The sequence below is a fragment of the Panthera leo genome, chromosome A1, assembly GCF_018350215.1.
Source record: "Panthera leo isolate Ple1 chromosome A1, P.leo_Ple1_pat1.1, whole genome shotgun sequence".
In the NCBI taxonomy this organism is placed as follows: Eukaryota; Metazoa; Chordata; class Mammalia; order Carnivora; family Felidae; genus Panthera; species Panthera leo.
The window spans coordinates 205,933,267-205,960,103 of record NC_056679.1 but is presented as its reverse complement, the minus strand read 5'-3'; the positions used below and the strand labels follow the sequence as shown (position 1 = coordinate 205,960,103).

General features: G+C 41.1%; 1 protein-coding gene across 1 annotated transcript in view; it reads left to right on the top strand.

The window, feature by feature from the left end:
• The window catches only part of C7 (complement C7), a 56,058-nt gene extending 30,264 nt beyond the window's left edge, over positions 1-25,794 (top strand). The window contains exons 10-18 of the mRNA XM_042951286.1: positions 1,780-1,946; positions 4,177-4,405; positions 6,297-6,468; positions 8,188-8,275; positions 10,699-10,831; positions 14,062-14,253; positions 18,944-19,034; positions 22,223-22,407; positions 24,598-25,794. Of these exons, the coding sequence (XP_042807220.1) occupies positions 1,780-1,946; positions 4,177-4,405; positions 6,297-6,468; positions 8,188-8,275; positions 10,699-10,831; positions 14,062-14,253; positions 18,944-19,034; positions 22,223-22,407; positions 24,598-24,779 (1,439 nt within the window). The 3' untranslated portion in view covers positions 24,780-25,794. The remainder of the gene's footprint in view (positions 1-1,779; positions 1,947-4,176; positions 4,406-6,296; positions 6,469-8,187; positions 8,276-10,698; positions 10,832-14,061; positions 14,254-18,943; positions 19,035-22,222; positions 22,408-24,597) is intronic.
• Positions 25,795-26,837: the final 1,043 nt, after the last annotated feature.

Sequence of the window (26,837 nt, the reverse complement as noted above, 5' to 3'; positions counted from 1 at the left end):
TTCTCAGAATCTGTAATTCATAAACAGGTGTGCCAGGGCAGGCGGTGATTTCTCCAAGTTTACTATGCGCGGGGATTACCCGGGAAGTTGTTAAGATGCTGGTTCCAAGGCTCTCCTCCCAGCTGTTCTCTTAGCGGGTGTTGAAGCTCAGAAATGTGTAGTCACTCCAGAAGATTCGGCTCCAGGTAGCGGAGGGACTGAACTTAGTTGTGATAAGCTGCCTTAAAAGGGTGACTATGTGCATATCAAAACCGGAGCTAACAATGACAATGAGGACGCACTCCAGCAATTTGTCAAAAACACCGGGCTTTAATAATTTCTTTTTTTTAAAGTTTCTTTTTTTTAAAGTTCATTTATTTATTTTGAGAGAGAAACAGAGAGAGCAGGGGAGGGGCAGAGAAAGAGGGAAAGAGAGAGAATCCCAAGCAGGCTCTGTGCTGTCAGCACAGAGCCTGTCTCGGGGCTCCAACTCACAAACTGTGAGATCATGACCTGAGCCAGTCAGATGCTTAACAGACTGAGGCACCCAGGCACCCTAGGCTTTAATAATTTCTGATAAATGTACAGTTTTTGAATTTGTAAAATTTTACGAAATTGCAAAATTTCATTAAAAGAAATGAGCTAAAGATCACCCCAAATCTGGTTTGCAAGTTAGGAATTTCCAGTCATGACCAGCATAAAAATCAATTACAAATGGAGACAAAAATATTTCTGAAATTATAAGGCACTTAAATGCAGAAAAGAATTTAATTGGTATTTACTGTTTAGAACACTTTTCATGTGTTAATGTATGCCTGTTAATTAATAGCTTTTTTTGCTTAGTTAATATTCCAGATGCAATGAACTCCCCCCATTTATTTTTATTTTTATTAAAAAAATTTTTTTTAAATGTTTATTTTATTTTTGAGAGAGACAGACAGACAGACAAAGAGTGTGAGCGGGGTAGGGTCAGAGAGGGAGACACAGAATCCAAAGCAATCTCCAGGCTCTGAGCTGTCAGCACAGAGCCCTATGTGGGGCTTGAAATCACAAACTGCGACATCATGACCAGAGCCAAAGTTGGATGCTTAACTGACTGAGCCACCCAGGCGCCCCTAGCTGAACCATTTAGAAACACATTCCATGATGCTTCATCCCAAAATATATATTTATTTCCTAAGAAATAAGATAGTCTCCTGTATAACATAATGTTCTTATTATACTAAGAACATTAAGAATATGAACAATAATTCCCTAATATCATCTACTGTCAGGTAATGATTGTGTTTTTCTTTTCTTTTTCCTTTTAATAGATATTTTTGAGAGTCGTTTCAGATTTACAGCACAATCGAGCAAAAAGTACGGAGAGTTTCCATATACCCCTGTCAGAAACTAAGGCCTCCCCACTCTCAGCATCCTCCACCACGGGGGTGCATTTGTTCTAAGTGATGAATCTACGTTGACGTATCATCATTGCCCAAAGTGCATAGTTTATGTTAGGGTTCCTTCTTGGTGTTGTACATTCTATGGGCTTGGACAAATGTATAATGCCATGTGTCTACCATGATAGTGTGATGTAGAGCAATTTCACTGTTCTAACAATCCTCCGTGCTCCAACTATTTACTCCTCCCACCCACCACTGCTGGCAATCACTGATGTTCTCATTGTGTCCATAGTTTGTCCTTTACCAGAATGGGATGGGTTGTGTTTTAGTACTTGAGAGACGTTTCACTTTTTTATTCTTCTCTTTGTTTCCTTTGTGCATCCTGACCTATTTCATTTGATTTCTCCTCGTATAGGAACTCAAAGCAATGTTCTGCGAGGGAACCCATTTGTCAGGGGGGGCAGTTCGGGCTTCGTGTCTGGCCTCAGTTTCCTGGAGCTGGACAATCCTGCTGGAAACAAAGAGCGATATGCTTCGTGGGCGGAATCTGTGACTGGTCTTCCCCAAGTCATAAAACAAAAGGTACGTCCTGCTCTGTTGAAAGCACACAAAGCAGACATGTTTATTCGCATTGGGAAAATGAGATTAAATCAAGGTGGTTAAACAGAGACAGCTGTAATTAGCATTTTTGTATCCCAATTATGTTTTGTATAGCAAAATGAGTGCATACATAATAATAAGAAACAGAAGATTCATTATCTTGCATGTCCATATTTCAATTGTAAAGGTTAAATGTCTTGTAAATCCCAAGAGAAATTAGTAACAAAATTTGCATTTTAAGCTTTTGACCTAAATTTGATTATGTTTTCCTTGGTCTCTAATTCAGAGGAATTATAGATTCTTGCAAGAGGAAGGCATTTAGGCTTGTCTACTGTCTCATCAGATCACCTTTGTTCCTCTGGCCATGGCATGTAGGCTCTTGGAGACATGTAAATTAAAATAGAACAAATCTGACTGGCAGAATTTTAGGATGTTTTATTGATACAGTCACTTCTGTCATAATGCTACGTATGTGTTCCTAAAATCAGACAGCTAGACAGAATTGCACAATGAAGACCCCCTGGCTTATGGGGAAAATGGATTAAGGACACAATACTCAAAAACTTGATCTATGACACTCATTAAAAAAACATAGGCATCAGTAAAAACAATAGTATAGCTTTGTATGTGTTAAATTGTTAAGAAACGCATATATATTAATGTAGCACAATTCTTAGAAAAAGACTTGAAGCTTGCTGGGTGCTGGGTGGGTTAGAGCCTTTGAATTATTGGGAAGTGGTAGGAGGAGAGCTGCCAGAGGACAGACGGTTCCTGCGTCAGATGTGGATGGGTGTAGTATATTACACAGGCGGTGAACTGCATGGATGCTTGAAGTGTGTGTTTGCGTGTGTGTGTTTGTTTTGTGTATTCCTATGTTGGTTCAGTTGTGTCCACTTTTCTGGGTTCACCTGGTTTTTCTTACGGATGAAATTGTATGAAATTTGTGATATGCTCATGGTGTTCCCTAACACATCCATCCCAATGGAACAAATTTAGCCTTTCAAAACAAGTGCTATGGCAGAACTGATTCTATGTTCTCTTCTCTGTCATGGGAGTCAAGAAATGTCTCAGGTGAAACTTGGACACATTTTATAATCCGCCCCCCCCCCTCCAAATTACAAAAGTTTCTTAAGCACCCTCCCAACACCATATCCACCCATTTGCCTCTAAGTAAGGGTAAAAGGAAGAGGCCAGTTTTCCTGGGAGGTCTTATCATAACGTGCCACCATCGATACTCACAATGACCTATTTTCAATGCCAGTGCCCCGTTACAAATCTTAAAAAATTCTAAGTTGCTGATTAGGGAGGATCAGACATTCCTTCTCATTCTCAACTCTGCATTTGTCCACATAGGACTGTCACTATCATAGCTGTGCTAACTTATTATAGGTATATGTCCACGCAATGCCATCCAGTCAGTTCTTTTATAATGCAGCGTGAGAGAGTTTGGGCAGAGACGGAGGGAGATGTGGCTGGGTCTGTAAGTTATCCTCCTACTCCAGTGGTATGCTGTAGCCAGCTCAAGATGGACCCTCATAACAGCCAAAGGTGCCTATCTCTTTCCGACTCCATGGTCACTGGCATCCCAGTGGCAACCTGAAATCGGCCATGGGAAGAGTAGTTATACTGCAGAAATTGGCAAATGCTACAAATCAGAGCATTTTTGTTCTTAGGAGAGCAGATTGTTAAAGCTTAGCCAGCACATCTAGGGGCTCCAAGCTGCTTTTCATCAGACATATTCAACACAGAGAAGTAATGTCTGTCTATTTTAAATTTTGTCAGGAAGAAAGAGTCATGGTCTCTGCTAAGAGACATATTAAGTCTCTTAGAGCTGGGTATTTAATCTTAAATTTAATTGCACTTGCTTCTTCACTGTAATTTAAGTGCATTTCCTTTTCTTCTGCCTTCTGCAAGGGTAGAAATGTACTTCCTTCAAAATAATCTTTCAATAACTAGAAAATGAATGTCCTGTTGGTTTTGAAAAGTTTTATGCAAGATACAAAAAATATTCCTTCCCTGTTCACTCCTATTTTTCCCTTTGTCTTGCAAAGAAAGTGAATTGCTTTCTTTTTATTTGAACAAGAAATAATTGGAATTAGGATGAGAGTGGCTTTTGATTTTTATTTTAATGGAGATTCAGCCTAAATGCCAGGAGAAAAATATTCTTGCCTAAAACCCCGATTTACTGACCATGATGTCTTTACCTGTATAGCTGACCCCACTGTATGAGCTGGTAAAGGAAGTACCCTGTGCCTCTGTGAAAAGACTATACCTGAAGCGGGCTCTTGAGGAATATCTGGATGAATATGACCCCTGCCATTGTCAACCTTGTCAAAATGGCGGCATTGCCACCGTCGAGGGGACCCAGTGTCAGTGCCATTGCAAACCATACACGTTTGGTGTGGCTTGTGAGCAAGGAGTCCTCGTGGGAAATGAAGCAGGTCAGTGTGCTGAGTTTTTGCTAGTTATGCTGGACACTGTGAAAAAGGAATCACTCTTTCCCGCTGATCCCTGAGATCATGCTTCTTTGTGTATTAATTTAGTGTCTCCCTTCCTATTGCACTTCTGGGTTCTAGCAAGGGGGTTAAGGCCCTCTGCTGTCTCTGTTTTCCTGTCTTAACGAATAGACCCACCATGCCCTCCATTCCCTGTTCTCCATTAGAATAGATTAATGCCTAAAACACGTCTCTCTTTTATGCTATAGTCAGCTCATTGAGGTTTTGTCCTAACAGGTCTGTGCAGCTAGTGTGCACATGGCTTAACCTTTCCAATCGCAAGCTCTTTGAAATATCTCTATTTCTATTTTGTATTATGTTTTATCAATCAATTACTCACAAATACTTTCTGAACATCTGCTGAATGTGCTCAACTGAATGCTTGGTGCTTTAAAGGCACGTCAGTTCACACAGAACTGTGTGAAGTTTGACTTTATGAGTAGACAAAGTGTGGGACAGTTTTGTATTTATTTATATGCCTCTCTCCTCTAGAAAACTCATTTCTTAAGGTCAGGGCTGTGATTCCTTTTTTTTATTCCCAGAGCCCAACAAGGCTTGATTCATAGAAGTCACTTAACAAATATTTGATGAATGAATGAATACATGACTGAACTATGATTGCTTGTAGACAAGCGTCAGGAAAGCTTCCTTGCCTCCAAATGTCTTCCCAAGTAGCCCATCTGGTAAATTGAAATTCTACCACTTTGATTTCATTCCTTTGTGGCTTGGATTTCCTGTTGTTTGATAAAATGGAAGCTCCCCCTGCTGGTAAGGATTGGGGTAGCGATCATAATATATCAAGCTATTGTTACCCCCTGTTAATATACTCAGAGGACTACTTTATTAACTCAATTTCTAATTATGGAAGAAAGCATAAGGAAACTCATTGGAAGATATAATCACATTAGTTTAGTTTTGGTGTGTATGATACTGAGGGGTGGGTGCCGAGTGGAGGGGAGACGGATGTAGGCTACACGGTAGAACTAGGTAAGGAGCAATAAACAAAACCATCTATCAATTGGAAGTAATGTTTCAGGAGCATGGTCTCTGAGATCTGTTTGTAACCAGGAAAGCCAAGTTCTTAGAATATAGTGCAAGTTCTCTCTTGCCTACCCCAAGGTATATGATGGGGGAAAATTCTAAAAGCACCGCTGGTCATGAATCGGCCCTGAGTTGGAAGGTGGCCAGGCTGGGTTGAGGAAGTGCCTGCAGACTGAAGGATGTTGACAGGAGGTAAAAGCATTTCTCCTTCTTATGCATTTCTTCATTTTGTACAGTGCCAGCTCTGAGGTTGGCAGTCTGGAACCCAGTAGATTATGTTCTTCTCATGCCCAACCATGGCTTTTCCAATAAAAATGTTAACAGTAGGAACTGCTGTAATGAGAGGAGCCTGGACTCGGCCATAAGACCATGTTGCTGCCTGGACAGGACTCTTGGCAGCCATTGCAGCACCGGACATGACATTTAACCCCCTTGCCTTAGATCCCATACCTATCAAATGAGAATGGTAACAGATTTCCTGCCCACCCGGATTCATTCTTGTGAGAAGTAAATGAATGGCATGAGGTATGACAAAATGCTCTGAAACAGTTCTAAAATAGTAAACAAATTTAAGATATAATTGCAAGAAGTTCGTTGATGCAGCCTTAATATCAACAAACCCAGTCAATGTGCAGAGACATTATGGTCATTGAAGAAGACCTCCTGAACAGAGTGAAGGTAGTATGTGCCCAGACTGTCTCCTCCCTCAATAACTGCCTGAGCACGAAGCTTAATACTAGACTCTGAAATCTTTCTCTCCAAGTACTTTCTGAACAGTCTTTCTCTTATCTTACAGGAGGGGTTGATGGAGGTTGGAGTTGCTGGTCCTCTTGGGGCCCCTGCATTCAAGGGAAGAAATCAAGGAGCCGAGAATGTAATAACCCACCTCCCAGTGGAGGCGGGCAGTCCTGTATTGGAGAGCCAACAGAAAGCAGGCAATGCGAGGAGGAGGAACTCCAGCATTTGCGGTAATGGTGACCAGATCTCCTGGCAATTGCATAGAATAGAGTGCCCTCTGCAGGAAGCGTGGAATATGTGATTGCTGCTATTAAAAGATTTAAAAATTAAATGGCGATTTTTATCAGTGACTTTGCCTTTAGCAGTGGGATCAGTTGAAGGAAGAAGGCATGTGTGGACAGCTTGCACTTGTGTGTTTCAAGTTTTTCTGATACAGATGTTACAAAAGGCTGGTAACTAGAAGGTCATCTGCCCAAGGGGATCTGAGCAGCAGCTTTGGCATCAAGCAAATCTGCCACTTTGCCGTGTGACCTTGGTAACACCTCTAAAATTAGTATAATCATAGAAGGTAAAACAATAGTAAAATGTCAGAATTAAATGAGATTCAGCATAGAAAGTGATTAGCACAGTGCCCAGCACATAGTAAGCATTGATTAATAGTTGTATTACTCTTCAGATAACCAATCCTATTCATTCATTTATTCATGTATTCATGTATTCATTCATTCATTCATTCATTCATGATTAAGCATAAAGCCAGATGCTCTAGATGGCTAATATCTTCACTGATTAGCCCAGTTGTCTGACACCAACTTCCCATTTGCTGGGACCTTGCAAATTCATCAAGTCTCCTGACTAGGAAGCTGGCAAGCATATGGAATTACTTTAGGAGGAGAAGCTACCTTCGGGGCACATATCTCTGGGAGGATGAGAGTCTCCGGCAGAGGAGGCCTCTATGGAGTGGGCTTCTTTTCCCGGCCACTAGACATGAAGCTGGAAGGAAAGGAGCATCCTACGGAGGCACTGGAAGAATTCTCACTCTTCTTGGTGCTTGGAGGGAGAGAATGTTCTCCTCCTCCTGCTCAGTACAAAGAGGAAAATCATGATCAATACTTCACATTTCTGAGTTTCCTCAAAGTGTGGAAAGCGTATAAGGAACTCAGCTGAGAAGGAGGCGACATTCACGGGCTATTCTGTAATGCTTTCCCTCAGATTTCAGGTCTCTGGAGTGGAGGTAATACTGGTGGCACGTTGGCTTCAGAGGCCATAAAACTATTGTTTAATGATGGATGTCACTGGGATTACCATTATTATGAGCTTCCTCTAGAGATTGCCTTGCAGGAGGTAGAAAGAGCATGACGTTAGGAGCCGAACCGACTACAACATGAATGCAGCCCTGGTATTTATTACCTTATAACCTTGGGCAAGTCATTCAAACTTTCTTTTCGTCATATACCTCATAGGGTTACTGTGAAGGTGCATTGAGATGTTGCGTATTTACAGAGCAACTGCCAAGGTGCCTAGCACAGAGGAGATGTTCCCTTTCTTGCAGGGTCACTAACAGGAGTTCCTTTAGTTTTAATCCAGAATCAATTCCGTGTTAAAGACACTTCAGAACCAGACAGCCGAAGAAAAAGTAGGTCTGAGGCAGGTGACCTCTAGAAATCCCATGAAGTAGGTGTTTTGTCCAGAGACTTTTATTTCCTTTTCTTTCTCTTTGTTTTTCATACTACTGACTTAGTATCTATTTTTTGGTAGTTTATGTTTGAGTTTTCTATCACAGGATATGATCAGATATTGATCCCGAGAATGACAAAAATAGCACATCAGCATGTTTACAGGAATGGAGTTCTTTCAGATGTTAATGAAAAATTCACTGTGGTGCAAAATGTTTATTATGCTGTGGAAATCCATCACATTAATTATGTTTTGTTTCCTTTTCCTTTCAGATTGCTTGAACCACATTGTTTTCCTTTGTCTTTGGTTCCAAAAGAATTCTGTCCATCACCTCCTGCATTGAAAGATGGATTTTTTCAAGTTGGTTATGAAAGATATATTGTTTTCCTCTGCATATGCTCTTTGCTCCAAGTTCTCTCTCTCCCTAATGTCATAATCGATTTCCTTCTTCCATGATGAAATAGTGCTACAAATAGTTTATATGTGCATTTTAGTTTTAGTGGTAAGGGTTTTAGTTTGTGACTTTACTTCTTTGGCCAAGGTGATTAGAATTCTGCAGAAGGCAGTATATCTTCTGCAGTATGGTAAATCAATACTGCTGCCCAATGAAATTAGAAATGTAATCATGCCAGAAGGCTGTTAAACATTTCCATTCTTAACACTAAAATAAGAATCCATAAGCAAGTTCTGCAACAAAGAGGACTTTCTCTATTCTTGCCACTGAGAAATGTCTTTCTAAAGATTTTTTTAAAATGTTTATTTATTTATTTTTGAGAGAGAGAGCAGGGGAGGGGCAGAGAGAGAAGGAGAGATTGAATCCCAAGCAGGCTCTGTGCTGTCAGATGCAGGTCTTGAACCCATGAACTGTGAGATCATGACCTGAGCTGAAATCAAGAGTCAGACACTTAACTGACTGAGCCACCCAGGCGTCCTGAGAAATGTCTTTAAAAATTTTTTTTTCAGAAATATTGGGTTTGGGAAGAAATATTGGGTTTATTCCAGAAGCCAATAAGACATTTAGCCAGCACTGGTGAGATATGGGTCATTATACTTGGAGCGATTTTCTTGTTTAGGAAGGAACACAAGTTACCTGCCACTTGTCATTCTAGGGAATTTTCTTGGCCTTGCGGCCATATTAATTTCTGCTCTTCTCACTGCTTGTTATGATGAGGCTTTGGCCTCAAGCTCCAATGAAGTCTCCTCCCGGCTCACGTAGGAGGCTTTCGTCAGGACCCTCTCAGTGCTGCCAGCCTTGCTTTCTCAGAGGGTTTGCCTTTGAAATTCTAGGCCCTTAAACACACGCACTGACATTTTGCTGAAGTTTCCCCAAATGTAGATACTGTTGGGAAATGGAAGAGGGCTTCTGTGTGTGTGTGTGTGTGTGTGTGTGTGTGTGTGTGTGTAGAGAAGGGAATGAGCCCAGCATCTCTAACACTCATTCTGTCCCAATACAGTCACCACAATCTACTAAGTTCCTGAAGGAAACACAGGCTTGGCGAACAAGGCCAAACAAACTCATATACTTCAGCAAACCGTGAACTGTTGTCCCAAACTCCAGTGCATGTGGTGTCCTGTAAGGGGCAGGGGTTCTGAACACTGCCCCATGGACGGGCTACATCACAGTCACCCAGAGAACTTAAGAATAGAGATTGCTGCTTGCCCCCTTACCTTCCTTTTTTTTTTTTTTTTCTTTCTCATTCTGTGGGTTTAGGATAGAGCCTGAGAGTTGTGCTTTTTTTTTTTTTTTTTTTTTTTTAAATTGCTACTAGTGGTTCTGATACAGAACCCAGTTTGGACACTGTTATAACAGTCCCTTCTGTCAGGCAGACGAAGGCCTATTGGCTAGAACCAAAGCAAATCAACTGTCCTTTCCCAATTTATTCAAACTCAAGTATTAACCTGGGTCCTTTGTTTCCTACCAACTGGAGCCAGACTGGACCAGGACTGACAGTGAATAGTAGAAGGCACCTTGGGATTTGGTTCTAATGGCTGGAGTAGCCAGGTGCTAATGCCGAGCTCTCAGCCCTTCCCCAGGCCGATTTTCTTTACCACCCCTGGGGTGGCAGAGAGCCCCAAGAATGAGGAAAGGAACTAGTAGAGATCCCAAAAGAGCATGATTACCCCTTTAAGTTTCAGCTTCAAATTCTTCCTTGCTTCACCATGAAAGCTCACCTCCTGGCATGTCCTTGAATCTGGCCCAGCCACAGTGGCCCTTCCCTTACAGGGTAGGGGCTGGAGCTTAGGATGGGAGAAGATCAGCATTACGCTCCCTCTAAAAGTCGTCAGTGAGAAACTTAAACTTTCATAAACATGCTGATAGGATTTGCACATTTCTGTCTGTTCCTACCAGCTTTTATTAGGCGGTATGGCCAATGAGCAGCCCATGACGTCTTACTATGAAGAACTGACCAACAAGTACATTTCCGAGATCTGATAACAACTGTCTTTTCCTGGAACATGCAGGGGCTGGGGGGGAAGGGACTCGGGCAGTGTCCACAAAAGTAATTTTGGTAAAATGCTTAGTACAGTGCTTGGTATTTGGGGACAATTAATAAATTATATGTGACATTAATAGCTTTATTTTAGTTAATGGTAGTACCAGTGTTGTTGACTAGGACCATACAGGGAAAATTGTTTTTACAGATAATTTTTTAAATTAGTTATTTGAACTTAGTTTGCCTGATGTCTAAAAGAAGGCATCATTTATAGCCCAAATATATCTAAAGAAACTTTTTTTAATGCAAAATAGACATACTCTCTCTCTCTCTTTTATTTCTCTTTAGGATGAAGGTGCCATGTTTCCTGTTGGGAAAAACATAGTATATACTTGCAATGAAGGTTACTCTCTAATTGGAGACCCTGTAGCCAGATGTGGAGAAGATTTACAGTGGCTTGTTGGGGAAATGCATTGTCAGAGTGAGTGGACTTGGTTGTAGCATATAACTTAAGATGAGAGAATAATGTGGAAGGGAATGAATCAAGACGAATAACCGCTCACTGTGTGGCCCGTGTCTTGACATTCCTTTCCTGAGAAGCTCATATGCTCCTGTTCAAGTTTCAGCTGCGTCTTGAAAAAGCCCTCAGCAGTCTCTAGTTGATAGTGCTTCTGTTAGGCGAGGCACATTTCACTGCAATTTTAACGTTTCTGGTGCAAATTCGAATAGGCCAGGGAGCTCCATTCTGGCTAAGACCTTCAGAACATCCCATATAGTTCAATTTCTAGGGATGTGACCAAATCAGTGTACTTCCTTGATTGTCCTGCAGTATTAGTTGGTTCAGCAGATGGATAGAGCTGTAGAGATACATTTTTTTTTGCTATATCAGTTGGTCTAGGCCTTGGAGAAAAGCCTAGTGTACACGTGAACATCTTTTTCCTCTTGGGTATATACCTCTGAATAAAGTCTCTGAGTCATAGGATGTACATACATTTAGACTTAGTAGATGCTACCAGACTCCCAAATGGTTGTACTAATTTACATCCCTACCAGGATCTGAGAAGCCAAGATTGCTCTGTATCCTTATCAACACTTGATATCAACAATCTTTAAAAAATTTTAGCTATACTGATGAGTGTGTAGCAATATCTTATTTTTTAATTTTGACTTTTCAATTTATATTTTTCCTGGTGACTATGTTATGATGCCTGTTTTCATGTTTATTTGCCATTAGCATATCCTCTTTGGTGAAGTGACTGTCCAATCTTTAGCTCCCCTTTTCTGTTGGTTTGTCTTTTTCTTATTTGTAGGACCTCCTCTCTTCCTCTTTGTTTCTGTCTCTATCTGTCTCTCTGTCTCTCTCTCCTGGAGTCCTTGAGCAGAAATTACTGAAATAGAATATAAACATTTTCTAGCTTACAGTAACAAAGCCAAAAGTTTGTTCTTTGAAACGTTTAATAAGATGCTTTCGCTTGAAGAGATTTTTTCCCCTTTATTGTGAATCTGCTGATAAGAAGTTGACCCAGTCTTTGTTCATCTTAAAATGTCTTTGTTTTATCTTCATTTTTGAAGGATGTTTTTATGGGTAAGAAATTCTAGGTTAGCAGTTATTTTATTTAAGCTCTTTAAAGATTTTATTCTAGTGAGACATTCACTCTTAGTCATACCACTTCTGGTTTGGAAATCTTATGTCTGGACACTTTTGAGAATTTCTCTTTGTTTCTGGTCTTTGGGTTTCAGAAGCACCTCCACAGTGATGTGCCGAGGTGTGATTTTCTTTGTCTCTACCCTGGTTAATATTTGAAGCACTTCTTGAATCTGTGCATTTATGTCTTTTGTCAATTTCAGGAGCTTCTTCGCCATTGTGTCCTCAATTATTGCCTCTGTCCAATTCTTGCCCATTTTTCCTCACAAGACACAAATGATATATTTTTTTAGATTGTATATATTACTACATTATTTTGTTTTACATAATTTTTTTCTTCTCTCTGTTTCATCCTAAATATTTTTTAATTGATCTAACTTCCAGCTTATTAATTCTCTGTACACTTGTATATAATCTGCTTTTAAGAACTCTGTTGAGTTCTTAATTTCATTTTCCAATTCTAGATATTTCATTTGTCCACTTTTCTATACTTTCCTTTTCTCCATTGAAATTCTGTTCCTTGTCATTTAATTTTTTCCCAACATGTAAATCACAGTTATTTCAGGGTCCATGGCTGCTAATCCCATTCTCTGGACCTACTGGGGGTCTGTTTCTATTGTCTTTTTTGGGGTTTTGGTGAATTCTTTTCCTTTTAAATGTCATTCCTGTTTTGATTAAATGCCAGACTTTATGTGTGAAAAAATAATGGAATAGTCTGAGGTTTTGGATGACGTTCTCTTCCTCTAGAAAATACTTGATTTTGTTTCCTGCAAACAGTAAGGCTGTTTTATGTCCGGTTTACCTTTGTTCCTAGGGTGTAACCATTAAGGGATCCCAGTGGAAGGTCTGAGATATCTTCCTAGGTCCCTCCTTTGTGACAGGACTGGACTCTACCTCTTTGTCCCCTAGCCCTATTAGACTGTTAAAAACTCTACTCAGCTTTTCAGCCATGAGCTGTAGTTCCTCCTTAGTTTAGCAGCCTTTAAGCATTTTTTTTTCCCAAACTTAACAAATACCTCAAGGAGAAAGGCATTACCAAATGTTGTAATCACCCCTTTAGACTTCTCGCTAGAATCTTGTACCTTCAAATTTTCATGACCTTGGTATCTCTCTGATGCTTTTGGAAGTACTTTTTCCTTTACTTTTGTATATCTTTTCTATTTGTCTTTGTGGGAGCATGATTGTGAAGCCAGTGATTGTGTCATGGCCAGAAACAAACAAATCTGATGCTAGATTATTAGCTTTATGAAGGCAGGATATGTAACTTGTATCTTGTTAAATCCCTAGCAGCATACAACATACTTCGTTAAATATAGGCACTCCATAGATGCTGTTTTTGAATTAATGAGTGAATGGAATTTCTGATGGAAATGGTACAGAAACAGAGCAGTATTTTGTAGAATATTGTCCGAAGTCCATTAGAGAGAGATTGCCAATTTTTTTTTTTTCAAATCATGAATTCTGACTTGCTTCCCATAAGTATACATGTTTCTCTTTTTTCTCTTTGCTGTTTTCTCAAGCAGAAGAGTTGAGGTAATGAATGTAACTGAGAAAGACTAGAGATGGAAAATCAAAGAACATTTAATACTTGTATGGTTTCAAGGTTAAAGGTGGTTCTTTAAAACTTTCAAATAATAAAAATATCTAATTGGATATATGCTAATGGTATGCAAACGATATGCACATTTTCTTGGGAAAATTCTGGTGGGACTTCATCAGACCAGAGAGATAAGTGGCAGCTATGGAAAGTTTAGTTTTGACAGCAGCCTGGGCTTTTTAGGACTCTGTTTATAAGGCTGATTCATTTTATGTTGTCACATTGCTTTGAGGGCAGGAGTGGAGGATGGGAACTGTTTTGGTCTTCAGTCTTTTATTGGTCAATTACATGCCAGGCACTGTGGGACATGTCTTTCAGGGCATCCTAGGAGTGAACTTACCTCTTCCTCTTTGTCCTCTAATGTGAAAAAGCAGAGCATGTGTATTAACACTATTCGAAGTTGTCTTTTTTAAAAAAAGGTGGCTTAGGAAAGCAATGACCTTTGTATTCTGTTTTCTTCTATCTTTAGAAATTGCCTGTGTTCTACCTGCCTTGATGGATGGCATACAGAGTCATCCCCACAAACCTTTCTATGCAATTGGTGAGAAAGTGACCATTTCCTGTTCGGGTGTCATGTCCTTAAAAGGTCCTTCAACATTTCTCTGTGGATCCAGCCTTAAGTGGAGTCCTGATATGAAGAATGTTCAGTGTGTGCAGAAAGGTGAGTAGCTTGTAGGTCTGTCCAAGGACACCAGCACTCAGGTGAGTGAGAGTCCTTGTGGCGGTCCTTTATGGCACTGGATGGCCATAACTGTGAGTTATTTCCTCTGTCCTTGTCCCCCTACAAGAAGGTCGGTTCATAGATGGGGTAACAGACTTTGTTTGACGTGGCATAGATAGATTCATGGAAAGCAAGGAAAAGCAAGAAGAGCCCTGTGGTTCTGAAACTAACTTAAATCCTTATCAAAGATTAGCTTTGTATCTGTTTTGGTGCCAAGAAAATAAAGGATTTTCAAAGGATGATTTCTGGCTTTTTTCCTGATTTTTTTAATGTACTTTTATTAAGTACAGAGTTTAAAAACATTCTGTATGTTTCCTTTCTGGGTTTTCAGAGGGTTTATTGGCATTATTGAAATAGAAAACTTCAAAGCATTTACATTTAACACTGCAGAGCAGAAGTTATTTAAAGCAAAGTGTTGTGGCTTGTGAAGCCGTTTTTAAGAGTGGAAATCCAAAAATCCAGTATTTTGAACATCAGGCAAATTAAAATGGTCTTTAAAGAAGCTATGGTAAGAAGAGATTTAAAAAGCCAAACTATTTCTTTTTAGATATATTTAAGGTGGGATGGATTTATTTTTTAAATAACCTCCTATTTGTTCTTTACTTACATTTTTTAAAATAAATGGAAAATATATGTTTGTGACAATTAAAAAACAGGAAAGAAGGAAAACTCACTTGCATTCAATTTTGTATGGTATTCTTATTTTTCTAGCGTATGACTTTATTTTTTATTAATTTTTTTAATGTTTATTTATTATTGAGAGACAGAGCATGAGCATGGGAGGGGCAGAGAGGGGAAGACACAGAATCTGAAGCAGGCTCCAGGTTCTGAGCTGTCAGCACAGAGCCCGACGTGGGGCTTGAACTCACAAACCGTGAGATCATGACCAGAGCCGAAGTTGCACGCTTAACCGATTGAGCCACCCAGGCGCCCCTCCAGTGTATGACTTGTATTTAATTCAATGCTGAAGTTTGCCTTTTACAGTGAGTATGAAGTACTAGATTTCGTGAGTGATACCATCAGATGGATCAGATGGTCACAACTTAAGAGAGGGCAGGCTGCACAGAGCCATCTGTGGCTGATGGTGGGCATGGGCTGTGGTACGAAACCTAGATGCTGATGACAGAAAACAGGAGGGCAGCATGGCCAATGGTGTGCCTGCTGTGCTGGTTCCCACGTGCTCGTGCTCATTAGCAGTCAGAGGTCCAGGGCAGGGACAAGTGCTTTGTTTTTTACTGCGCTGAAGCATAAATAGGAATTTATCAGGCATGTTTGAAGTAATGGACCTCTACCAGGAATTCTAAAATTAAAGAGAACAATGTACACTTGATGAGGTTGTTCTTTTATTCCGAATGAGATATTATATACTTATCTTTCTAAAATGTCTCCTTCATTCGTTTTGTAGCACAATTCAGTATGTATTTTCTCCTACACAGTAGCAAATTCTATTAAAGTTTTAATTAAGGGTATTTTTCAGGCCTGTGTGTTTTTCAGAAGTCATGATGAATATTAATAGTAACTACCCTTAAAATATGTCTATCACAAATAACAAACTCCAGGTTTGTCAGCCTCCGAGGTTGAGCTTTTTCAATACCTGATGTATCGGTATTTAGTCTTTTTTTTTTTTATTGTGGTAAAATAAACATAACATAAAATTTACCATTTTAGCTATTTTTAAATGTACAGTTCAATGCATTAAGTGCATTCCCATTATCGTGCAACCAACATCACCATCCATCTCCAGGACTTTCTCATCTTCCCAACTGAAACCCTGTGCTCATTAAACACTAACCACTGATTTGTCCCTCCCTCCATCAGTATGTAGTTTTGACATAAAGATATAGGAAATTAAGAAAGCTGTGTTCTTAAACGCAAAGGTCTTCGGTCTAGCTGATTCTACCTGTGATTTTTCATAAAGAAATTGTAATAACTTCTAGAAAACATTTAAAATCTAAACTGTCATTCTTATGAATGATTAACAAATAAACTTTAAAAAAATATCATTTCCAGTTTTATTGGGAAATAATTGACATACATCACTGTAGAAGTTCAAGGTATACAGTGTGATGGTTTGATTTGCATCTACTGTGAAATGATGACCACGGTAGGTCTGCTTAACATCTGTCATCTCACAAAAGCACAATTAAAAAAAAAAAGAGGGGTGCTGGAATGGCTCAGTCGGTTAAGCGTCCGACTTTGCTTAAGTCATGATCTCATGGTTCATGAGTTCGAGCCCCATGTTAGGCTCTGTGCTGACAGCTCAGAGCCTGGAGACTGCTTCAGAGTCTGTGTCTCCCTCTCTCTCTCTCTGCCCCTCCCCTGCTCATGCTCTGTCTCTCAAAAATAAATAAACGTTAAAAAAAAAAAAAAAAAGCAAATTTCTCCTTGTGATGAGAACTCTTATGATCCACTCTTCCAACACTCTACCTGTATATCATTGAGCAGCATCAACCACATTACATCCCCAATACTCATCTCTCTTATAACTGGAATTTTGTACTCTTCGGCCACCTTCTTCCATCATCCACTTCTTCCCCCACTCTTCCCCCCCCCCCCCCCCCCCCCCCCGCCCTCATCTCTAGCAAATAAACGTCTAGGCACAATGAAGAGCTCATTTGCATGGCTTTATCATAGAACTTTAGTTTTGGTACATTTAGATTAGACTTTTCTTAACCCCAACACTATTGGAAGTTTGGGCCCGGGAGCTCTTCGTTGTGGGAGTCTGTCTTGTGCATTGTAAGATATTTAGACATTGCCAAATTGCCCCTGCTTGAGAAGCACTGATCTAGATAACACCACCTTAAAAAACATTTTATTTTGGAATAATTTTAGATTTTGGAAACGTTGCAAATAGAGTTTCTATATGCCCTTTACCATGTTCTCATAATATTAACATCTTATATAACTTGACATAATTTAGTGAGTTGACTAAGACATTAATATTAGTGCAATACTATTGACTAAACTACAGACTTTATTTATATATCACCAGTTTTTCCACGAATGTCTTTTCTTTTAATGTTTATTTATTTTGAGAGAGAGAGAAAGCACAAGTGAGGGAGGGGCAGAGAGAGAAAGAGGGAGAGACAGAGAATCCCAAACAGACTCAGTGCTGTCCGCACACAGCCCAATGTGGGACTTGAACCCAGAAACTGTGAGATCATGACCTGAGATAAAACCAAGAGTCGGATGCTTAACCAACTGAGCCACTGAGGCACCCCTTCACTGATGTTGTTTTAATGGTCTAGGATCCAATTCAGGATACTACATTGCATTTAGGATACTACTATTCTAAAGGGGAGTATTTAAAGAATGAGTACTTATTATACACATTGCTGAACCTGGCAGGCTACAGTTCACGTTGTTACCATTTTTACAAGTTACGAATTGTCCCCGAGATTTTACTGTCTTATCTAAAGCTCTTAGGTTTTCCAAAGTGAGGAAATATTGCATAGTTTGTGCATCCATAAAAATATGCTTTTCAGATAAACTGCCTTTATAAATATATCCAACAGAGCACTAGTTTTATGATGGGAAAGTATATATATCATTGAATTCCATTGTCATGAAGCAGGAAGGAGGTGGGAATAACAGGATGTTTTAGGTTAGTCACCTTGTAATCAGGTATAGCTGAGGAGACGACAGTTAAATTAAGCTCTTGTAAGCTGGCCTAAGGTGTTTTCCTGTCAAAGTTGGAATGATGGTTGACTTTTGATCCATTTGTAGAAAACACAAAACAATGGAAAAGGTTTAATTAATGTAAGTACCTCTAGATATTTACTCACCGTTGAAAGGAGACCAATTAGACACTTACATGTGAGAGGTTGTTAACAGATCTTGGGGTACAAGGGAGTTCTCCATGTGGAGATCACATTATGGCGCTTTCTGCCCCACTGTAGACAGAGGGGGCAACATGCAGTCCAAACAACAAACAGTTTATAAGCACCGACTGCTTGATGAAAGGGAGCCTGCTCCACTGGCCTTGAATTCAGACAAACATGGACTTAAATCCTGGCTTGACCAATTTGTTAAATGTGTGAACTAGCACTAGTTTCTTAACTTTTCTGACCCTTAATTTCTTTTTATTTAAAAAAAATTTTTTTTTTTTTACGTTTATTTATTTTTGAGACAGAGAGAGACAGAGCATGAACGGGGGAGGGGCAGAGAGGGAGACACAGAATCGGAAGCAGGCTCCAGGCTCTGAGCCATCAGCCCAGAGCCCGACACGGGGCTCGAACTCACGGACCACGAGATCGTGACCTGAGCTGAAGTCGGACGCCCAACCGACTGAGCCATCCAGGCACCCCATCTGACCCTTAATTTCTTTAACTCTGAAGTGGGCATTTGTTAAGGGGGATTAAATATCACAACAGCCACTGTTCCCACAGTAGTAAATGCTCAAGATATGGTACCATTGAAATTATTTGTAGGCTTCTCCTAGGAACACTGTTGTTTGTAAAATGCTTTACAGCTTTTTTTTTTTTTTTTTTTTTTTTTTTTTACTGTACAAATTTGTAGCAGTTGAGAATATTACAGAACCTGGTTCAACAATTAAAATAATAGTTTGTTTACCACAAAGAAGCTCTTCTAATGATTGCATCTCCCTTATCCTTTTTTTTTTTTTTTTTAGAAACTACTTTAACCCTGGCAGTGCCTGAATGTCAGCCCTGGGAGAAACTGAAGAATTCAAGATGTGTTTGTAAAATGCCTTATGAATGTGGGTAAGCTCTGTCTTTGTTCACCTCTCTCTGGTTTGCTTTATTCAAGATAAAAAATGTTTTGGTAGATGCTAGTGTCTCTGTTTGATCCAGGGTGTTGCTTACCAAGGGTTAAAGATTTTTGCTTGCATTTTAATCTGGCCCATCTGCTGTCTGTTATTTGCCTGGGTCTCTGGGGCTGACACCAGTGGTGTTGAGCAGTGTTGTACTCTGTCTAGAGAAAGGCTGAAGGACTTGGGCACTGCTAGTTTTCTATATAAAATGGGGCAACGTGAAAACTTGAGGATTTAGAGCTTACAAAGATTAGGACTGAAATTCCCTTGAAAGATACACTTTTAAAAAAAAAGTTTATTTCTTTATTTTGAGAGAGACAGAGACAACACGAGCAGGGGAGGGGCAGAGAGAGAGGCAGAGAGAGAATCCCAAGCAGGCTCTGTGCTGTCAGCACAGAGCCCAATGCGGGGCTGGAACTCATGAAACCGTGAGATCGTGACCTGAGCTGAAACCAAGAGTCCATGCTTAACCGACTGAGCCACCCAGCTGTCCAAAGATACACTCTTAATGCAGTACCACTAGAGATACTGGTTTCTGAAATGTCCGTGGCTCTAGATGTGCATTACGAGAATTCCACCCAACCTGAAATCACTCCACTGTGGGTGGATATCTGAAGTAGGTACTAGATGTCTATGTTATGGTCCTAGTTGGACAGATTGTATGATTGCATTAACACAAGAGGAGGTTTCCTAGGGGGACTGTTTATAGAAGTGTGGGCAGAGTGAAAGAAACTGCATGCCACAAGGCAGTACTCCCAGACTGCAAACAACCAGGGTACAAATCCATGCCCAGGCCTGCAGAGTGACAAGAGGAGCTTTTTTTTTTTTTTAAGTTTTATTTATTTATTTATTTATTTATTTTGAGAGAGAGAGAGAGAGAGAGAGAGAGAGAGGCAGGTTGTGTGAGCAAGGGAGGGGCAGAGAGAGAGAGAGAGAGAGAGAATCCCAAGCACTGATACTGCAGAGCCCACTGTGGGGCTCAAACCCATGGAACAGCAAGACCATGACCTGAGCTGAGATCAAGAGTCAGAGGCTCACAGGAAGAGGTGCTCCACAGGAAGAGCTTTTATGCAAAGCTGGAGACAGAGGAAGATTCTGAACAGATGGCAGCCAAGGAAGAGTGGAGTCCCTCATTTTAGGGACCTCAGAGACTGCCCTGGAGTGAGCCAGGGCAGTAAACATCCCTTAAATCTCCTGCCATTGCTCAAATTCACCTGAAGCTAGAGGACAAGGAAGTCTATGGATATAGCTCATAGTTTCAGCCTTCCCGGCAGCGGGGGGGGAAGAGTGGAGAACCAATCTGGAGACACAAATGGGAGATATCTAGGCTAAGGCGTTTATTGGTCATCTTTAAGGCTAAGAATCAAAACACAAATTTACTGACCAGTTACAGTTGGCCCTTGAACAACATGGGGGGTTAGGGGTGCTAATCCCCTCACATAGTCAAAAATCCACATATAACTTTTGACTTCTCCAAAACTTAACTACTGAGAGCCTACTGTTGACTGTTACCAATAACATATGTTACCAATAACATAAATATTTTCTATGTTATATGTATTATTTACCGTATTATTATAATAAAGTAACTAGAGAGAAGAAAATGCTATTAAGAAAATCATAAGGAAGAGAAAATACATTTATAGTACTATACTATATCCAAAAAACCCAGGGGCACCTGGGCGGCTCAGTAGGTTAAGCGTTCAATTCTTGGTTTCAGCTCAGGTCATGATCTCGCAGTTCATGGGATTGAGTTCTACTTCGAGAGCCTGCTGGGGATTCTCTCTCTCCCTCTCTCCCTGCTCCTCCCTTGCTCAAGTGTGTGCGCACTCTCTACATAAATAAATAAACATTAAAAAAAAAAATCTATGTATAAGTGGACCCATGCATGCAGTTAAAACCAATGTTGCTCACAGATCAACTATACTTGGCTTTCAATTATTATTGTCGGCAAAACACATATCCAAATCCTTGACGACTCACAGGGAGTAATGGTGATTCTGGTGGCATCTTATAAGATGTAACTTCTTGTGAGAAAAAAATATAGCTAAATAGTGTAAATGGCAGTGGTGGTCAGCCCAGAATATTCTGACTGTGGTGTTATTTTTTATTAATCATTGTTGACTTTGATTCACTTTCATCCTCTTTCCAACTTTTCTGATTCATTTAGTTTATCTGCAGCCTGCTGTTTAGAGACTTGGTGTGAGCTTTCTATCAGATACTGATAACAAGGTGGCTTTACAAGGTCTCTGCCCTTCAAGCTGTTCTGAGTAGTTCGATTTAAGGTTTAAATAAACAGATAAAAGAAAGATATAAGGATTTGTTTTTGTGATGTAAACAACTCCAAGTAAATTTAGCTCTTGGCCATTGAAGAAAGTATTAGAGCTAAACATACACAAAAATAAATATAGACTCCGTCTACTATACAAAAATACTTTGTTGTCTAAGGTTTCACTACAGTAATGCTTTCCTTATCCATCAACATTCAGAAATGTCCTTGTTTTTATTAGTGACATTTCTACAAAGCTGAATCTCACCATTTGAGTACCAATGCTTAAGGAAAAAAAGTAATAATTTTTCTAGAACTATTTCTAAACTATTTTGTAAACACAGATACTTTAAAAAATCCTATTGAAAAATACAGTTTCATCTTCCCTTGAGGCATCGGTCATGAAGTGTTGCACAATGCCGTGTTATGGACAGGAAGTCTCCAGGCTACCGGACTGGGACGAGCTAACTTCTCCTGCCTTCAATGGTCCCACACGACTGCCATCTCTGAATGTGTGATCTTTGCTGATTTTCTGTCTCCTTCCTGCTTGTCAACCCACCCGCGTCCCCAGCAGACCTTGCCTTCTCTTCTAAGTTGCTGTATCTGATCTGCTCTAGATGAAACAAGATCAACACTAGATATCTCAGCTTGTAAAAATTGGGAACAAATACAGAGTAAAATTTGTTCATCTTGAAGATCTGAGGAGGGTGAGCCCCAGCAATGAAGGAGATTTGAGTGTTTGCTCCATCTTTTTCCTGTGGGTGGTGACATCTGAGGCACTGAGCTCCCAGCCTCGCCTTTCACTTCACATCCTCCACTTGTAAGAAGGAAAGTCTTCTAAATAATGTAATTTAAAAAATTTGTTTCAGATCCTCCTTGGATGTATGTGCGCGAGATGAGAGAAGCAAAAGGATACTGCCTCTGACAGTTTGCAAGCTGCACGTTCTCCACTGTCAGGGTAGAAATTACACTCTTGCTGATAGGGAGAGCTGCACTCTGCCTGTCCCAGCCCAGAAAGCCTGTGGTGCCTGTCCGCTCTGGGGAAAATGCGATGGTAAGGGGCATTGTGTATTTGTAACTATAACAGTGCTAAGGTAGTAGTACTGAGGTCTTTTATTTTATTTTATTTTTAAATGTTTATTTATTTTTGAGAGAAACAGAGACAGACTGTGAGCGGGTTAGGGGCAGAGAGAGAGGGAGACAAAGAATCCAAAGCAGGCTCCAGGCTCCGAGCTGTCAGCACAGAGCCCAATGCGGGGCTCGAACTCAACGAGCTGTGAGATCATGACCTGAGCTGAAGTCGGAGGCTCAATCGACTGAGCCACCCAGGTGCCCCAGTACTGAGGCCTTTTAAACGGTAGTTTCTAGTTTAGCAGCAGATCCCTGAGGACATGAAAGTCTCAGGCTGGTTTGAGAGTGAACTGTCCTTATCCACAGTCCTCCTTGGGGAATGGGGTAGGTCAAGTATCTAAGAAGACAAGGAGACATTCTTGATGGTTTGAATGTCCTTCCAAACACTGGTGATTCTCATTCCACCTTCATGATTTTTGCTCTGTCCTCCTATTATCCATATAATGAACTCATTAAAAAAATAGACTCACAGGGGTGCCTGGGTGGCTTAGTCAGTTAAGAGTCTGACTTCAGCTCAGGTCATGATCTCACAGTTTGTGAGTTCGAGCCCCACATCGGGCTCTCTGCAGACAGCTCAGAACCTGGATCCTGCTTCAGATTCTGTGTCTCCCTCTCTCTCTGCCCCTCCCCACCCCTCTCAAAAATAAGTAAACATTAAAAACATTTTAAAAAATGGACTCACATAAAAATAACTTTTTTAAAAAAGGAAATTTTATCATTTCTTAAAAAGAAGCATCACTTGCCATAAATATTAGATGACCACAAAAATACATGTAATGAAACAAAATAAGGTTGTAGATTCTAGCCAGATGCTGCTGGCAGCTTGAGGGATGCTGCTTCTTTGGGATAAAGGGAGTTCAGCAAGTGTTAGGGGGTGTTAAAAGCATGTCAGTGCCAAGGTGACACTTTCTTCTAGAAGTAATAAAAAGAATTTGAAGAGAATAAAAAAAGGAGTTACTCTTTCAAGTTGTGGCTCAAGATTGGCCGGTCAACTGTGTCCATATAGCACTTACCATGATCTTGAACAGCACCCCTGGCATGGCCTACCTCCCACAGTTTCAGGTATATTATCAAGGGGGAAAGCCTGGCTGGCTGCAGCCAAGTCGCTGCCTCAGTTTCCCCATCTGTAAATTTGGGAGCCGGACTATGTGATCTGTGAGATCTCTGCCAGCAACTCAGGTCCTCCTCATGGCCTGTGCCAGCCAGGCCCCTGCGCTCTCGCTCCTGGACTGTTGGCCACCCAGGCGATGACATACTGAACTCTAAACCATTGGGTTGGGTTAGGATCGCCGGTCACCAGTGAGCTTGTCACTCCTTTTGGAGACACCTGGCTGGTGCATTCCAGCCTGACACCTAAGCGCACACTGTGAATTCTCCCCCAACTCATTTCTGGCTTTTTTTTTTTTTTTTTTAAATTTTCTTTAATGTTTATTTTTGAGAGAGAGACAGACAGACTGTGAGCAGGGGAGGGGCAGAGAGAGAGGGAGACACAGAATCTGAAGCAGGTTCCAGGCTCTGAGCAGGCAGCACAGAGCCCAATGCAGGGCTTGTACTCAGGAACTGTGAAATCATGACCTGAGCCGAAGTTGGCACTTAATCCCACCCAGGCGCCCCAGACTTGTTCTCCGCACCCCCCCCCCCCCCCCCCCGGACTGTCCCGGCACCCCATATGTGGTCTTCTGTGTTTTACGCTCTCTCTCTTAAAGTAAGTTGAATTCTTTTCTTTGTCTGTTTGAGCCTTGAGTCAACTTGGTCTTTGTTGAGGTCTCCTTATCTGGTCAGGGGTTGAGGGCTTACTCAGCTTCTGGCTCCCCTAGCCAGCAGCCCAGAGGAGGGAGAGAGAGAGGGAGTGCACCCGATTTGGAGAGGGCTGGCCCATGCACCCCCCTCCCCCTCCCCCGGCGGCCTGGCACCAGCCTAGAACTCTCCTCATGCTGAGTGGAGCGCAATGCTGGACTTCCCTGGCCCTCCCCCTCTCCCAGGGCGGTCAGTTGATGCCTCCAGGCAGGAGCTTGGAGAGATCTCCGCAGGGCATCGGGACTTTGGAGGTAATGTGACTTCACTCTCCCACCTCCTCCATGTGCCGTTAAGCCTCTGCCGCTCTTCTTTCCAGCCCAGAGCAGCAAATGTGTCTGCAGAGAAACATCGGAGTGCGAGGAAGGCGGCCTTAGCGTCTGCGTGGAAGTGAACGGTGTGGAGCAGACGATGACCGAGTGTGCGGCCGGCGCGCTCAGGTGCCGAGGGCAGGGCGTCACGGTCACCAGCACGCGGCCCTGCGGAGCGGGGACCCCGTAGGCTCCCGTGGCCCTTGGCTGGTTCCGAATCCCACAGCTGCCGTGGCTGAGGTAAAACGTGCATACGGTCACTTCTCCCAACTGCCAGCCACCAGTAGAAGCACCGACCTGCGTTCTGCCAAACCCGAACCGAGATGCTCCTGTTCTTCCTATTTAAAATGCCAGTCAGGATGAACAGTACGCATGAACCTTTGCATGAGCTGTGTGTTCCTGGACAAATTGCTGACACGCCTGGACCTTGACTTTTTAATCTGAAAATGAGAGGATTAGACCGGAGAACCTGGGATACTCCCTTCAGCCCTATGATTCTTTTAAGTATGATGGACTCCACCCATGGGCCGGAAACACTGTACAAAACGATTAGGAAAACGGTAAGATTAGAGAGGTTGGCTTCCCTCAGTGAAACTGAATGCAAACGGGACCTTAAATGGAAAAAGACAGATACAAATATCCATCCCAAGGAGTAATCTCTCGCCTGGCCCTGTGGACTCCAGTACCACGTGTAAGGATCCTTAAATCTTACTGGGAAATGGAACCACTGAAATTTCAGAACCAAGTTTATTTTGGTACCTTCTGCCTTCTTGTCGAACAACAAACACAATCCCGTCTTCTCTTTGGGGCTTTTCTTTAGTGTGTGTCAAACACGAGGACTGTAATTTGCCCACTTTCTCCCCTTTTCTTCTGTAGGAAACATCGATTCATGCCTGGGGTGTTGAGTGATCATATATTTGACAGAATAGTTTTCTCTAATGTGAATACATGCTTGGATTTTTCAGGGGGCCATACAGGTACATCAGCGTGAGACATTGGCCTTCTATTTATTCCTTATTCATCTTTCATCAAAACAAAAAAGTAGCTGTGGGAGATGACATGAGTGGGCTTAAATGGAATTTAAAATATGCTTTTATATACAAATAATATCTGTGTACTTTTCTGATACTGATAAAGACATTTCAGCAAAACCTTAGTTAAAATGACAGTGATTAAAATCTCATTAAAGATACTATCCTTTGGAATTTTTTGATCTGTATCATGTTTAATTTTAAAGAATCTTCCCATGAAGAATGGCTAATGTGTTCTTTTTAAATATATTTTTATTCTTTAAACTACTTTATTGAGGTATGATTGACATGTAAAAAGCTGTACTGATTTAATATGTACAACTGGATGCGTCTGGGGATGAGTATATACCAATCAAGACCATAAACCTATCCATCACCTCCCAAAGTTTTCTCCCACCTCTCTTATTATCTTTCTTATTTCTTATTTATTCTTATTTCTCACTTATTTTTATTAAAAATATCACCTAAGATCTTTCTTCTTAGAAAATCTTAAGTGTATGTGAAAGGATTGTTAGCTATAGGCACTATAGTACGTAGCTACAGCAATGCTGTGTAGTGGATCTCCAGAACTTATTCATCTTGCATAACTAAATCTTGGCACTCTTTAAGCATCACATCCCCGAATGCCCTTCTCCTCAGCCCCTGGCAGCCACCATTCTACACTCTGCTTTATGAATTTGACTTTTATTTTATTATTTACTTATTTGAGAGAGAGGAGGGGGGAGAGGAGAGAGAGAGAGAGAGGGAGAGAGAGAATCCTAAACAGTTTCCACACTCAGTCCAGAGCCCTACGTGGGGCTCAATCCCATGACCTTGGGATCATGGTCTGAGCCAAAATCGAGAGTCAGACACTCAACCGACTGAGCTACCCAGGCGTCCCTTGAATATTTTAGATCATACCTATACGTGAGATCATCTAGTATTTCTTTGTTTGGTTTATTTCATTTAGCGTAGTGTCCACAAGGCCCACCCACATTGTTGTAAATGGCAGGATTTCCTTCCTTTTGAAAGGCTGAATAATATTCCATTGTGTGTATGGAAAATGTACCACAGTTTCGTTATTCATTCATCCCTGGATGAACACTTAGGTTGTTTCTGTATCTTGGCTGTTGGGAATAATGCTGCAATGAACATGGGAGTGCAGCTACCTCTTTGGGATCCTGATTTCAATTCCTCTGGATATTTGCTCAGAAGTGGAATTACTAGATCCCATGGTA